The 15,615-nt window shown below is 32.9% G+C and overlaps 1 protein-coding gene across 1 annotated transcript in view; it reads right to left on the bottom strand.

The window, feature by feature from the left end:
* kcnq1.2 (potassium voltage-gated channel, KQT-like subfamily, member 1.2) overlaps positions 1-15,385 on the bottom strand; it is a 149,458-nt gene extending 134,073 nt beyond the window's left edge. Inside the window, exons 1-6 of the mRNA XM_016230727.1 lie at positions 15,212-15,385; positions 13,890-13,987; positions 9,016-9,106; positions 5,567-5,693; positions 4,884-4,962; positions 4,650-4,746 (exon numbers count right to left, since the gene is read on the bottom strand). Coding sequence (XP_016086213.1) covers positions 4,650-4,746; positions 4,884-4,962; positions 5,567-5,693; positions 9,016-9,106; positions 13,890-13,987; positions 15,212-15,385 — 666 coding nt within the window. The remainder of the gene's footprint in view (positions 1-4,649; positions 4,747-4,883; positions 4,963-5,566; positions 5,694-9,015; positions 9,107-13,889; positions 13,988-15,211) is intronic.
* Between the last annotated feature and the right edge of the window lie 230 nt (positions 15,386-15,615).

Below are 15,615 nucleotides of genomic sequence, written 5' to 3'. Positions count from 1 at the left end.
ATTAAAATGTATTTTACAAGTTTTTGTTACTTTCACTGTTCATTGTCTTGCTCTATGTACATCATCTTTAATTTAATAGCATTAGAGCTGCTCCATTGCAGCGGCTCAGTACTGTAATCACACACTTTGCTGTAATAATGCAGGGAACCACTCGTTATAAATCTCCTAACTGTGATATTTTCAGAAATAGAAGTCGCGTTTTTTCATCTGAAACGTGCTGCGATTTATATTCCAAAGCCACTCATATAATGCAGAAACACTCAAGCAAGCAAAACACGCGCAACGCACGCACGTATTTGTACTGATGCAGAATGAGAGGGACAAATACAGTACAGCCTAGTGCATTTCACACAGGCGGTTCGATTCACTTTCGCCAGAAAGTCGTGTATGCCTAAGGTTGAAAATAAATGATGTTTATAGTGAATGCCCCTATAAATGGTCTTATTTTTACGATTTCGTTTTAATCCAAATGATGCGTGTGCTCAGTGAGTGAACATCAAAGATCACACAACAGAATTGCGTGCGCTCTCTCTCTTTCTCTCTCTCGCTCTCTCTCTCTCCCTACCGTTAAGTAACTTGTGCATTGTTTTACTTACTTCTTTTTGACATATCCAACCGAACTACAAACTTTCCAGTGATGTCTGTGAGAAAGATATATTCACTCGACAAGCTCGCGCATCTGCGCCGCTGCGCGCTCAACCCACTCAGCTTGCTTTGCTTATCAGCTCGCGCACATCAGCTATACAGACACTAATACTGAAAGTTTAACATTATATTCATTGCATACATATACTTTGTAGACATCCTTAATCTCTTATAACTCCATTCTGTTGTCTGTTGTTCTGTTGTCGGTGTTTCTTTGTCTGAATATGGCACTGATCACATGTTGTGTGGTATCGGCGTTTGGTATCGGGGCATTTTAACGAGTACGAGTACGAGACCAGGAGACCAGTATCGATACTGGTATCGGTATCGGTGCATCCCTACTTACATATATCGTATTACACATATCTTTTATTTATTTATTTATAGATAATAAATATTTATTTATTTATTTATTTATTTGAGCAAGTCCAAAGGAATAAAAAAACTGATGACAAAAGGTGTATACATTGTTTGGTACATTTTTGGTGCAATATATATATTCACTCAAATAAATAAATAAATATTTATTTATTACCTATAAATAAATAAATAAATATTTATTTATTTATTTGAGTAAGTCCAAAGGAATAAAAATCTGATGACAAAATTTGTATACATTTTTTGGTACATTTTTGGTGCAATATATAAATTCATGACATTAATTTATTTTGTTTATTTTTCTAACTTGTACATTTGGTACATTGTACATCTAGTATTTTCTTGCATTTTTTTTTTTTTGCAATATACTATATAAATTCAAGGATAGGATTAAAACCTAAATAAAAAGGACTTTTGAATAAATGTGGTTTATTTTATTTTATTTTTTTGCTTTGTTTTGTTTTGTTTTGTTTTTTGGACTCAGTCCAGTAGAATAAAAATCTGACAAAATTTGTATACATTTTTTGGTACATCTTTGGTGCAATATATAAATTCATGACTTGGACGAAAATCTAAGTGACACATGGGACTTTTAAATATTTCTATTTAGTTAGTTAAGTTAGTTAGTCCAAAGGAATGAAAACCTGATGACACAAATTGTATACATTTTTTGGTACAATAATTGGTGCAATACACAAACTCAAGACTAAGATGAAAATCCAAGTAAAAATTTTTAAACTGGTTGAAATGAACATAGTTTATGTGGCGAATGCCATGGAGTATAAAAGCACCTTATTAGGCAAACCTTCCCTAAGCCCAAGAGTGCATGTGAAGGCCCACGGGGAGCTGAATGAATCAGCCCAATCACGCCTGATCCACTGAGAACTTCAGCTCTTTCATAAGACGTGTGTCAACGCTGAAGCGATTGAGAAAATGTGTGCGTAAAGTGATTGGATTTAATGCATAAAGCCTTAGATCACTGAAACGGGAGCTCTCCACTTAGATTATCGTAATGTGAAATCATGAGGCCATATTTGGAGAGAAATCTGAGGTTGGCTGTGCCAGACGTGCACTGATTAGCTCTGTTTGATGAAATCAGTGGGTTTCACTGTACTGTAAAGTATTAAGGTGAATATTACGGTCAAGGCCTGACGGCGTAAATCAAGCGCCCCTGCCGATGAATAAAAACCACTGATCCCAGAAGCCTCCACGTTCCACCCTGACGATCCACATGCAGCATTCGCAAGATCTGGAGGAAACGGATCCCTCTGCAATCAATGAAATCAGAGCTTCTTTAGTTCACAGAGCAATATACTACAATAAACATCAGGCAAATATGATCATCACTGGTTGTTCTGCTGATCAAACACGTGAATGATGATGTTTCTGTTGCTCATATCTGTACCTGATTGCGGACGTGGCGAACACTTGCCCATTAGACCCAACGCTCAGAACCACGACAGAGGCGACGACCACTATCAGATCTGTGTCACCAGTGAAAGAAGACATCAAGCTCATTCATACAAATAAATAAATAAATATTTATTTATTTATTTGAGTAAGTCCAAAGGAATAAAAATCTGATGACAAAATTTGTATACATTTTTTGGTACATTTTTGGTGCAATATATAAATTCATGACATTAATTTATTTTGTTTATTTTTCTAACTTGTACATTTGGTACATTGTACATCTAGTATTTTCTTGCATTTTTTTTTTTTGCAATATACTATATAAATTCAAGGATAGGATTAAAACCTAAATAAAAAGGACTTTTGAATAAATGTGGTTTATTTTATTTTATTTTTTTGCTTTGTTTTGTTTTGTTTTTTGGACTCAGTCCAGTAGAATAAAAATCTGACAAAATTTGTATACATTTTTTGGTACATCTTTGGTGCAATATATAAATTCATGACTTGGACGAAAATCTAAGTGACACATGGGACTTTTAAATATTTCTATTTAGTTAGTTAAGTTAGTTAGTCCAAAGGAATGAAAACCTGATGACACAAATTGTATACATTTTTGGTACAATAATTGATGCAATACACAAACTCAAGACTAAGATGAAAATCCAAGTAAAAATGGCATTTTTAAACTGGTTGAAATGAACATAGTTTATGTGGCGAATGCCATGGAGTATAAAAGCACCTTATTAGGCAAACCTTCCCTAAGCCCAAGAGTGCATGTGAAGGCCCACGGGGAGCTGAATGAATCAGCCCAATCACGCCTGATCCACTGAGAACTTCAGCTCTTTCATAAGACGTGTGTCAACGCTGAAGCGATTGAGAAAATGTGTGCGTAAAGTGATTGGATTTAATGCATAAAGCCTTAGATCACTGAAACGGGAGCTCTCCACTTAGATTATCGTAATGTGAAATCATGAGGCCATATTTGGAGAGAAATCTGAGGTTGGCTGTGCCAGACGTGCACTGATTAGCTCTGTTTGATGAAATCAGTGGGTTTCACTGTACTGTAAAGTATTAAGGTGAATATTACGGTCAAGGCCTGACGGCGTAAATCAAGCGCACCTGCCGATGAATAAAAACCACTGATCCCAGAAGCCTCCACGTTCCACCCTGACGATCCACATGCAGCATTCGCAAGATCTGGAGGAAACGGATCCCTCTGCAATCAATGAAATCAGAGCTTCTTTAGTTCACAGAGCAATATACTACAATAAACATCAGGCAAATATGATCATCACTGGTTGTTCTGCTGATCAAACACGTGAATGATGATGTTTCTGTTGCTCATATCTGTACCTGATTGCGGACGTGGCGAACACTTGCCCATTAGACCCAACGCTCAGAACCACGACAGAGGCGACGACCACTATCAGATCTGTGTCACCAGTGAAAGAAGACATCAAGCTCATTCATACACAAAGTTATATACAATTACAGTATCTTGATTAGGAGATGGCAAATTGGCAAAAAAAAAAAAAAACTTTAGTCTGTAAATATGACAAATGTTCCAGCGAAGTGAAAATAATGACATTATTTTAATGACATTAATAATGACAATAATGACATAATGGAAAGAAAAACTTTTGATGCAAAATTTATAAATAAAAATACAGCTGATGTAACCATGGTTATTAAAATATATACTCCATCGGAAACTATTCATTCTTTCTTTTTTATTTGTTTGTCTGTTTATTTACTTATTGATCACTGCAAATGAATAAATAAATAAATACTTTAGTCTGTAAATATGACATTTCTGTTTAAGTGAAAACAATAACATTAAGGTGAAAGACTCTTTGCTTGTTTGTTTGTTTACTGGTTTGTTTGTATTGATGTTTATTATGTTATTTTTATTCATTTATGTACTTTATTCATGCAGTAATTATTTTGTTTCTTTTATTTTTAATTTAATTTTTGTTAATTTGCATGCAGTTTATGTGGCATATTAATTTAGATATTACATTAACAAATATTTCATTGTAGTGAAAATAATAACATTAAGGTGAAAGAAAAACATTTTTGGTATAATTAGTATAATTGGCTGTGCCAGACGTGCACTGATTAGCTCTGTTTGATGAAATCAGTGGGTTTCACTGTACTGTAAAGTATTAAGGTGAATATTACGGTCAAGGCCTGACGGCGTAAATCAAGCGCACCTGCCGATGAATAAAAACCACTGATCCCAGAAGCCTCCACGTTCCACCCTGACGATCCACATGCAGCATTCGCAAGATCTGGAGGAAACGGATCCCTCTGCAATCAATGAAATCAGAGCTTCTTTAGTTCACAGAGCAATATACTACAATAAACATCAGGCAAATATGATCATCACTGGTTGTTCTGCTGATCAAACACGTGAATGATGATGTTTCTGTTGCTCATATCTGTACCTGATTGCGGACGTGGCGAACACTTGCCCATTAGACCCAACGCTCAGAACCACGACAGAGGCGACGACCACTATCAGATCTGTGTCACCAGTGAAAGAAGACATCAAGCTCATTCATACACAAAGTTATATACAATTACAGTATCTTGATTAGGAGATGGCAAATTGGCAAAAAAAAACAAAAACTTTCGTCTGTAAATATGACAAATGTTCCAGCGAAGTGAAAATAATGACATTAAGGTGAAAGAAAAACATTTTTGGTATAATTAGTATAAAATATATACTAAACTAAAAAACACCTTTTTGTTACTTGAAATAAATGGTAACTGAAAGGAAGAAAATCCTAAATTTATCTAATTTCAGCTATAAAAACTATATAAACATTATATATATATATATATATATATATATAAAAACATATATTTAAAATGAAAAATAAATAAAAATTACGAAAACACAACAAAATTACTAAAACTTTAAGAGAAATTCTAATGAAAATTAAACACATAAAAACTAATTCTATTAATTAACTATTACAATAAAAACTTAGAGTAGTTTCTCAATTATACTAAAATAATACTATAAAAATAAAAACTATAAAAATAAAATAAAATAAAATAAAATAAAATAAAAATTCAGTGTGAGGAATGAACCTGAAGTAATACAATTCATTCAAGTAGATACCTATAATGGAGATGGGTTTCCTGATGAACCTCAGACGGCCTTTAATACCCACATATTTGCTCCGACAGCCGGCCGACCACAGCCGGACCACGTACTCCGTCCCAAAAAACACCACCAGCACGATCTCCTGCAAAGCAGAAAGAAACAGGTGGATCTTTGTATGCATATATGTGTTTCTAAACACTATCAGAGGATCTGGCTTGGTCTGAATCAATGGCACATGTGGAGGAGCCGGGCAGTACTGCTCCTCTCTGACCTCTCATGATCATTTGACCCTGAGCGGCTCAGGGGTCTCTGGGGTGATACGGGTGGCCTGTCTGCAGTTTGCTTACACAAGTCAAAATAGCACTAACAATAACTATAGTCTAGGCTTGCCGCGATAGACGGTGCTGACGGTGATACCGCTGTTAAGCCGCAACACTGGCTATGTGACTTGCCCACCGCGGCACCGACCCCCACCGTCATTTAGATTTTTTATAGAAATAAAAATCATTTAGTTCAGTAAAAGAACAGACACTACAATTAAAAACTGAACGCAGCTCAATGCAGCGTGCCGAACGTCAGTCGCATCACAGATCAGATTTCATTTCTCCAGTGAGGAGAGCGAGTCCAGCTGACTGACAAGAAGAGTGAGGCGAGACAGACGAGACGATCGCGGATGATTCAGTTTCGAAACGAGATGCAAAAGCGCCTGTTTGGCAATATTTGGGATTTTGAAAAGCTTGTTGACTTTTGCCGTCTATCTAAGGTGATTTTGGAAGGTTTATTTTAAACATTCATTTCTTATTTAATTGGTTCCACATTGTTTGCTGATTTTTACTTTATTTAAACTTTGTGTCATTTATTTATTTTATTTGACATCAAGGTGTGCCTCCAAGCTTTCTTAATTGTTTTGCTAATAAACATCCTACGTTTCTTATTTATTTGGTTATATATTATATATATGTTTACTTAGCCTATTTTGTATACCTATTTAAACTTTATGTAAGTTATTTGTTATTTTATATTAGGCATATCCTGCCCTATAGCATGGTGTATTTGTATTTGTTTTGGTAATAAAAGTTCTATGTTTTATATATATGTTAAAAGTGAGTTTGACGTTGTATTTTGTTGTTGCATTCAAGCAGTTGACGCCTAACTGCCGCTAATTCAAAAGTAAAAGTAAAATGCGCACAGCGCTTTCAAGCTATTTAAAAGTGAAGGAAACGCCACCGGCCCTGCGGTGATACCGGTATTACCGGTGTTGTCACACATCGATTAACCGGTGGAAAAATTTCCTCACCTAGTCTACTAGCAGAAACATACAAACTGCATGCAAGCCTATTCACAAAAATATCCAAAGGGAAATTTCAGCGCTCAATAAATGTGGAGCAGCTCAGATCACTTGATGAGAATAAAATAAAATAAAATAAAATAAAATAAAATAAAATAAAATAAAATAAAATAAAATAAAAAATAAAATAAAAAAGTAAAATAAAATAAAAAAAATCTTAAACTTACTTATTTCAACTTAATTCCACTAATGAGTCACTAGTTGTTGTCCAATAAGAGTTTGGAGTGTGAAACATCTCAGATCCTTTGATGCGAAATGAGTCACTATTAAAATAATACAATTTAAAAAAAAAATAAATAAATAAATAAAAATAGTGAAACATCTCAGATCCTTTGATGTGAAATGAGTCACTATTAAAATAATACAATTAAAAAAACAAGTAGTGTTTTACCAAACACAACAACATCCCATAAACCTTGAGTTTCCATTAACATTCCCTCTTATCTCTTATTCATACAGACAAAACAGTTAATTAAACCTCACAATCATCAGATTAAGCAATGAAAATGCATAAGCAAGGAAAATAAGAAATAAAAAAGATATAAAAACATCATAAAAAAATAAATGAATAATCAAATTATATAAATGGTAAATTATTAAAAAAATAATCAAACAATAAATTACATAAATGGCTAAGGATTCTAAATGATTATACGAATAATACAATTAAAAATAAAATAAAATAAAATAAAAAGATAAAACAGTAGATGTCTTGGCTGGGTAATAATAAAATAAAATAAAATAATTAATTAACTAAATTAAAGGAAGACTCTTAGCTGGAGACATAATGGACTTCCCAGTTTCGGAATGTCTCATTTAGAGATCAACTTTGATTTGGAACTTTGATATTTTTTATACAAAAAAATCTATTTGGAATTGTTATTTGTAATCTAGAATTTCAAGCGTGTCTTTTGTGATCTTAGGTTTTTAAATGGTTGTACTTTTCAGAGGTTTTGAAAAAAAAAAAAAAAGATAAAAATTTTTTATCTTTTCAAAGTAATAAAACCAGACACAAATAATTCAATAGCTGTTATCCTGTAAAGGGATTTTTCCAGAAAGACACTTAAATTTGACCATTTATTGAGAAATGTTTGTACTGAGATCTCTGACTTTTGACTTTGCCGAGTCTAAAACGCTCTGTTTTAGAGAGATCTTTGTGTATTATCTCTCACACAGTATAAATAGACACACACGCTGTTCAAAGCCTCTGGGTTTCTCTGGGATCCGCCCCACAGGTGTCTCCAGGTGTGGGTGTACTGACAGAAATACTAAACTACTCAATCAGTAATATCTAATGCGCTTCAAGCCCTGTCCATGAACTCAACATCAGCTCAACTGAGATATGACACTGCCATCCAGTGAGAGAATACAGTACTGCATTAGCCTACTGGAAATGCCACCTGCAGCACAATAAAAAAATACCCCTTTAACTTTAATAATAAATATCTCAGTGTGTGCATGCTTTTCAATAAATAAATAAATAAATGACAAATACATAAATACATTTTATTTTAGTAACAAACTATCTGTCTTGGTATTTTCTGCTGGGGTAAAAATAAAATATAAAAAATAATCAAATTAAAATAAAAGCATCTGTCTCTGTTCCCTGTCTAGGGAAAAAAACTATAAACCACAAGCACTTGGTGTTTTCTGTTGAGGTAAAAATAAAATAAAATAAAAATATCTGTCTTAGCTGGGCAATAAATATAAACAACAAGCATGGTTCTGCTCTATTAGTTTTCGTTCTATATTAGAGGTGTACGATATTTATTGTGTACGATAATATCATTCATAAATAAATACATAAATAGCCTTATAATAGTCTTAGCTGGGCAATAAATATAAACAACAAGGACTTGGTATTTTCTGTTAAAGGTAAAAATAAAATTAAATAAATAGTTTAAAAATACGTTTATTAAAAATAAATAGTTTAATAAAAGTAAATAAATAGTTTTCATTATATATTAGGGGTGTGTGATATTTAGTGTACGATAATATCATAAAACAAATAATAAATATAAATAATAATTTATAATAAAATAAAATAATTAGCTGGGCATAAAGCAAATGTAATTAAATAAATACAAAAAAAATGTATATCCTGTGAAACGCTTACCATCCAGAAGAGAGATCCTGTTGCGAAGTCTGCATACTGCTCGATGGTGGACAGGACGCTGAATATCAGGCAGACTAGCACCATGAGGAACCTGCGGACATAAAGTTACACACAGGTGTATCTCTTTCCATTGAATGATTTCATCGAATGATTCAAAACCACATCATTATCTGTTCCCATCAAAACCGCTTCAGAGCCTGATGAAGATTTCAATTATTTTCCATTGAATTCTGTTCTAGTGGTTACCTCTGCAGGATTCTGCTCTACAAGATTCTAATCTATAAGGTCCTAATTTGTGGCAACATACACTACACTCTTAAAAATAAAGGTGCTTAAAAGGTTCTTCACAGTGATGCCATAGAAGAACCATTTTTGATTCCACAAAGAACCAAGGTTCTTTTATGAACCATCTCTTTCATACTTTTTATAATCTGAAGAACCCTCTTTCACCACAAAGAACCTTTTGTGAAACAGAAACAGCTTTTCCAGATGTTAAAGGTTCTTTACGGAATCATTTAGACAAAAAATGTTCTTCTATGGCATCGTGAAGCACCTTTATTTTTAAGAGTGTACCAGTCAAAAGTTTTTGAACAGTCAGATTTTTAATGTTTTTTTAAACAATTCTCTTCTGCTCACCAAGCCTGCATTTATTTGATCCAAAGTACAGCAAAAACAGTAAAATGTTTAAATATTTTTACTATTTAAAATAACTGTTTTGTATTTGAATATATTTTAAAATGTAATTTATTCCTGTGATTTCAAAGCTGAATTTTTAGCATCATTACTCCAGTCCTCAGTGTCACATGATCCTTCAGAAATCCTTCTAATATTCTGATTTGCTGCTCAAAAAACATTTATTATTATTATTATTAAGTTGAGAACAGATGAGTAGAATATGTTTAGGTTTTGTTGATGAATATAAAGTTCAGAAGAACAGCATTTATCTGAAATAGAAATCTTTTGTAACATTATAAATGTCTTTAGCATCACTTTTGCTTAATTTAAAGCATCCTTGCTAAATAAAAGTATTATTTTCTATAATTTTGTTCCCAAAAAATATCTATAGTGTATAATGGTTCTTTCTATTCATCAAAGAATCTTGAAAAAAATGTACTCTTAAATATTGATAATGATAATAATAAATGTTTCTTGAGCAAATCAACATATCAGAATGATTTCTGAAGGATCATGTGACTAAAGACTGGAATAATGATGCTGAAAATTCAGCTTTGATCACAGAAATAAATTACATTTTAACAGATATTCAAATAGAAGGCAGTTATTTTAAATAGTAAAAATATTTAAAATTTTTACTGTTTTTGATGTACTTTGGATCAAATAAATGCAGGCTTGGTGAGCAGAAGAGAATTCTTTAAAAAAACATTTAAATCTTACTGTTCAAAAACTTTTGACTGGTAGTGTACATACACTGTAAAGTTTCTGGAGTGACAACCACATTTAAATGCAGGAGTGAATCCCCTAAAACAGAAGTGTTTGTGCGGAGCGTGGAAGCTGAACAGTAAACTGGAGGCGCCGATGCGATCATTTGCATTTAACTTAATATACACCCTCAATTTTGCTCAGACAGATAAGAGTAATACATCTTTTGAATCTGTAAAAGGTATACTTTCATCTGTGTGCATTCAAAATAACAACAAAACATTGCGCTTTTGTAAAATAATGAAAGCAAACAGGGTGCGCTTTCTGCCGTCTCGGTCTCTGTGAACTTGAGCACGTCAAAAAAATAAATGAATCTCAACTCTGTGTTTGACTCACAGACATGAAAATATATATAGATATCTATATAAAAATATCTATAGAAAATGTCTACTTTTAAATGAACCAATTGAAATGGAAAACAAATATGTTCAGATTATGTAATCCGTATGAAACGTGGAGATGACGGAGTCAGTGACGTTGACTTCGTCACTGCAGCCGAAAATACAGAAAACACTAGTTTATCAGTGAATTATAATGTTAAGGCAGTCTTCTTGCTGTTTTTTCCCTGACACATTCATAATCATTACTTCTGCCGGTGCGCTGTGGCAAGCTCTATGCATGTGCTTGAGCGCTGATAGGCTACAGGCAATTAAAGGCTCATTATTATAAATTACATGGTTTATTAATATAAGCGTGCAATTAGTCGACTATTCGCTTCAAATGTACAACTATTAGCCGATCAGAAAAATCTTTAGTTAAGGGCAGCACTAGTATTACAGAATGCAACGTTGCCTGTTCCCCTTTTCAGTGGTGCTGGTTCAGTATTTTTTCCATTCATTTTTCCCATAGGGATTTAAAAAGTCTTTGTTAAAGCACTCTAAGCCATGAACAAAACCAACCAGTGAGTCACAACATTACAAACTTTGATTTGAAACAAAAAAGTTTTTGAAAATCAGGTAAAAAAACATAGGTACAAGACTTACTGGCTTAATGGCTTTAGTGAGTGAAAGAACTACAATCCCATGAAGCACTGCGATTGACAATCAAATTAAAAACAATGGCGAAAAACAATGGAAAACTATCACAAGCTTGCCTGAGGCTCATTATTTACAGGTAATAATGCTGTAAATAATGTTCAGTTTCTTGCACAGACCGATAATTTCGCTTCATAAGATCTCAATGTACTGTATTGTCAGGAGACACAGGTGTTAATTTTGTTCCTTGAGATGCTTTTTTTGACTCTCAAAGTGACAGTAGCAGTCAGCTTCTTTACAGTTCTATTGAAGAAACAAACTCATCTACATCTTGTGGCCTGAGGTTGTTGAGTAAATTAACAGCAAATTTTCATTTTTGGTTTAAGTTTTTTTTTAAGTTTTCATTAGGTTTTTGCTCTGGGTTCTGCTCCATTTGATTCAGCACTGTAAGGTTTCTGCCACACGATCAGGTTTCTACTCTAAAAGGAGTCAAAGGATAATGACGCTGTACATTACTGAAAGCAGTGGCTTTTAAACATTCACTCCATTTGGAGCCCATAATCAGAAGGCCAAAACCTATTACGACCCGAAAATCTGGTAAAAAAACATAGGTACAAGACTTACTGGCTTAATGGCTTTAGTGAGTGAAAGAACTACAATCCCATGAAGCACTGCGATTGACAATCAAATTAAAAACAATGGCGAAAAACAATGGAAAACTATCACAAGCTTGCCTGAGGCTCATTATTTACAGGTAATAATGCTGTAAATAATGTTCAGTTTCTTGCACAGACCGATAATTTCGCTTCATAAGATCTCAATGTACTGTATAGTCAGGAGACACAGGTGTTAATTTTGTTCCTTGAGATGCTTTTTTTGACTCTCAAAGTGACAGTAGCAGTCAGCTTCTTTACAGTTCTATTGAAGAAACAGACTCATCTACATCTTGTGGCCTGAGGTTGTTGAGTAAATTAACAGCAAATTTTCATTTTTGGTTTACGTTTTTTTTTAAGTTTTCATTAGGTTTTTGCTCTGGGTTCTGCTCCATTTGATTCAACACTGTAAGGTTTCTGCCACACGATCAGGTTTCTACTCTAAAAGGAGTCAAAGGATAATGACGCTGTACATTACTGAAAGCAGTGGCTTTTAAACATTCACTCCATTTGGAGCCCATAATCAGAAGGCCAAAACCTATTACGACCTAAGTTCTTAAAGTTCTGTCACTAAACACTCTCAATGCTATTCAAGCAAGGCGATTATGTTCAGAAAGCAAGTGCATACTGTATGCCGTTTCAGAACATATTGGGCTTATGTAAAAATCCTAAACAGAAAAATATAAGCGATCTCAGATGAGCTAAATGACTGCAGCTGCGCTGTATGGAAAAAGAAATGCTCCTCTAATCCTTTTCAGAAATGACCAGATGTTGTGATATCACACCATCAACAGCAGGATTAACAGAGATGCAGGATGTGACACTTGTATATGGAACAAATATGGCCTCCCTCTTTTCTCAAATTTGGATTAAGCCAGGTCAATAGATGAAAGAGTAATAATGTTTCATAAGCTAAATATCCCTTTAAATCTGTCTAAAGGTTCAGTAGCAGGGAATTGTTACTATAAATTGTTCAGGTACCATCTGTGAATAATAGTCAAAATATGAAATAATCAAACTGACTTTAATTGATTTTATATTTAAAAATAAATTAATGAGTGTTGTATACTGTATTTTAATATATATATATATATATATATATATATATATATATACAGTATATAACAGTCATTAATTTATTTTGATGTTTGAAGTGATTGAGAAAATATTTACTTATATAAACTTATATTATACATATTTAAGTATATATATATATACACACACACACTCACTTTATATTTACTTCAAATAATTTAAATAAAGCAATATCACACACTTTAGTTATTAAATTGTATTTTATTTCAAATTTATATTTACACAATAATTTACTTCAATACTTCAATTTAAATAAAGTAAATTCATATATACACTTTATTTGAATACTATTTAATTTAGAATTTCTATTTCTATTACAATTATATTTTATTTATTTACATATTACATGTGTGTGTGTGTGTGTACTTTTTAATTATTAGATCATATTTAATTTATTATTTATATTTATATTGAAATATATTGAAATATTTTATGTAATTCTATTAAAATTTATCAAAAAATATCACAAATCTTAAATGGTATTAAATATAAATAATTAATATATATTTACTTTAAATATTTAAATAAATTAGAATATAAATATAAATTGTAAATGAAACAATTTAATAATTTACAAACATAGATATTTTAAATCACTACAGCCTAATTAACAAAAACTACAACTTCAAACCAACAGTAATCTAATTTAGAACTGTGCATCTTTTGAAAGGTCTTGTTGTGTTTGACCTTTGGCCTCTGACCCTTTTCTCACAGCAAGATCATTGTCTCTTTGTGCAGATGTGAGTCTCTACCCAACAGTATGTTCCCGTCAATCCCATGGACCCCTGCAGACACATCCAGCGCTCTCGCCTTTAGCCAAATTAAATTCCAAATCCAAACCAGATTCCTAACCCAAAAAACAATAACAGTTCCCTCTGAACCCTGCCTTAGACGAGCCATTTTCAATCAACCTCCCATTGCGTTAAGAAGACACGGCACACCAGCAACTAATAGCATCACAAGCTTGGGACTAAGTTCAAAAATGAAGGACAAACTCTAGACCTGATTAAAACAAAACATCTGGTGCATTACTGAGATGTGACAACCATGATTTAATTTAAATCAAAGACAAATGGCAACTGTTTTTTTTCCCCCATATCAACTTTTATTATATCAATTTATACTAACACTGGCCTGGAAAATTTACCAAGGTCTTTTTTTTTCTCCAGACCTTAATTTCGGGACACATGTGGAATATTTATCACAATAAGCCTTCAAAAAGAAAATATGATTAGCAAAATCACCATATGTCGTTCAGTTTCTGAGACAGGTGCAGTTTCACAGAGAGATGAAAATTGACTCAAATATGGTTATAAGATAAGAATAGATAGATAGATAGATAGATAGATAGATAGATAGATAGATAGATAGATATCATTTAAAAGCTTGGGATCAGTAAGATTTTTTTGAAAGAAATTAACACTTTTATTCAGCACGGATGCATTAAATTGATTAAAAGTGACAGTAAAGACACTTATATGTTACAGAATATTTCTATTTCAGATAAATGCTTTTCTTTTGAACTTTTTATTCATCAACAATAAAATCCTGAAAACAAAATGTAGCGTGGTTTCCACAAAAATATGATGCAACACAACTGTTTTCAACATGGATAATAATCAGAAATGAGCAGCAAATCAGCATATTAGACTGATTTCTGAAGATCATGTGACACTGAAGACTGGAGTAATGATGCTCAATACAGCTTTGCATCACAGAAATAAATTACATTTTAACATATATTCAATCAGAAAACAGTTATTTTAAATTGTAATAAAATTTCACAATATTACTGTTTTTACTGTCATTTTGATCAAATAAATGCAGCTTTGGTGTGCAGAAGAGACTTATTCTAAAAATCTTACCAACATCAAACTTTTGAACAGCATGATACATTTTGGAAAAAGTTCTGAACAAAAGTACAAAAATTAGGCTACTTTAATATATTCAAAGGTCTTTTTGTTTTTTTCCAAAGGTGACATTTTTCAATGTGTCTGAGGACAGATCACTGCTGATCTATCTGACAGCGATTACGGTTTTCCGGTCGTCCAGGAAAAGCTGGTGATGGCTGTTTCCCAGAGTCATGCCCCTGATATCGGAGTCATCCATCAGCTTAGCAAAGATATTAACACTCATTAGCAGGGTGATGCGGAGGATTATGCTATCATATACTGCACATTTGGCATACTGCAAAAAACTGTGATGCATATTCACTTCAGCAACCGAACACACTTTTTTTTTTTTTGTCTCATACATTCTCAGGAAAAAGGTTCAAAACTGTCACTGGGGCAGTACGCGTTCAAAAGGTACTAATACATACACTTTAGGTACTAATACGCACTTTTAAAGCATTAATATGTACCTTTAAGGTATTAATATGTACCCTTTAGGCACAAATATGTACTTTTAAAGCACCTTTAAGAACTTGTACATTGATA

This window comes from Sinocyclocheilus grahami, unplaced genomic scaffold (assembly GCF_001515645.1).
Source record: "Sinocyclocheilus grahami isolate Dianchi unplaced genomic scaffold, SAMN03320097.WGS_v1.1 scaffold376.1, whole genome shotgun sequence".
Lineage (NCBI taxonomy): Eukaryota > Metazoa > Chordata > Actinopteri > Cypriniformes > Cyprinidae > Sinocyclocheilus > Sinocyclocheilus grahami.
Note: the sequence above shows the minus strand (reverse complement) of the source record. Positions and strands in the feature narration are given on the sequence as shown.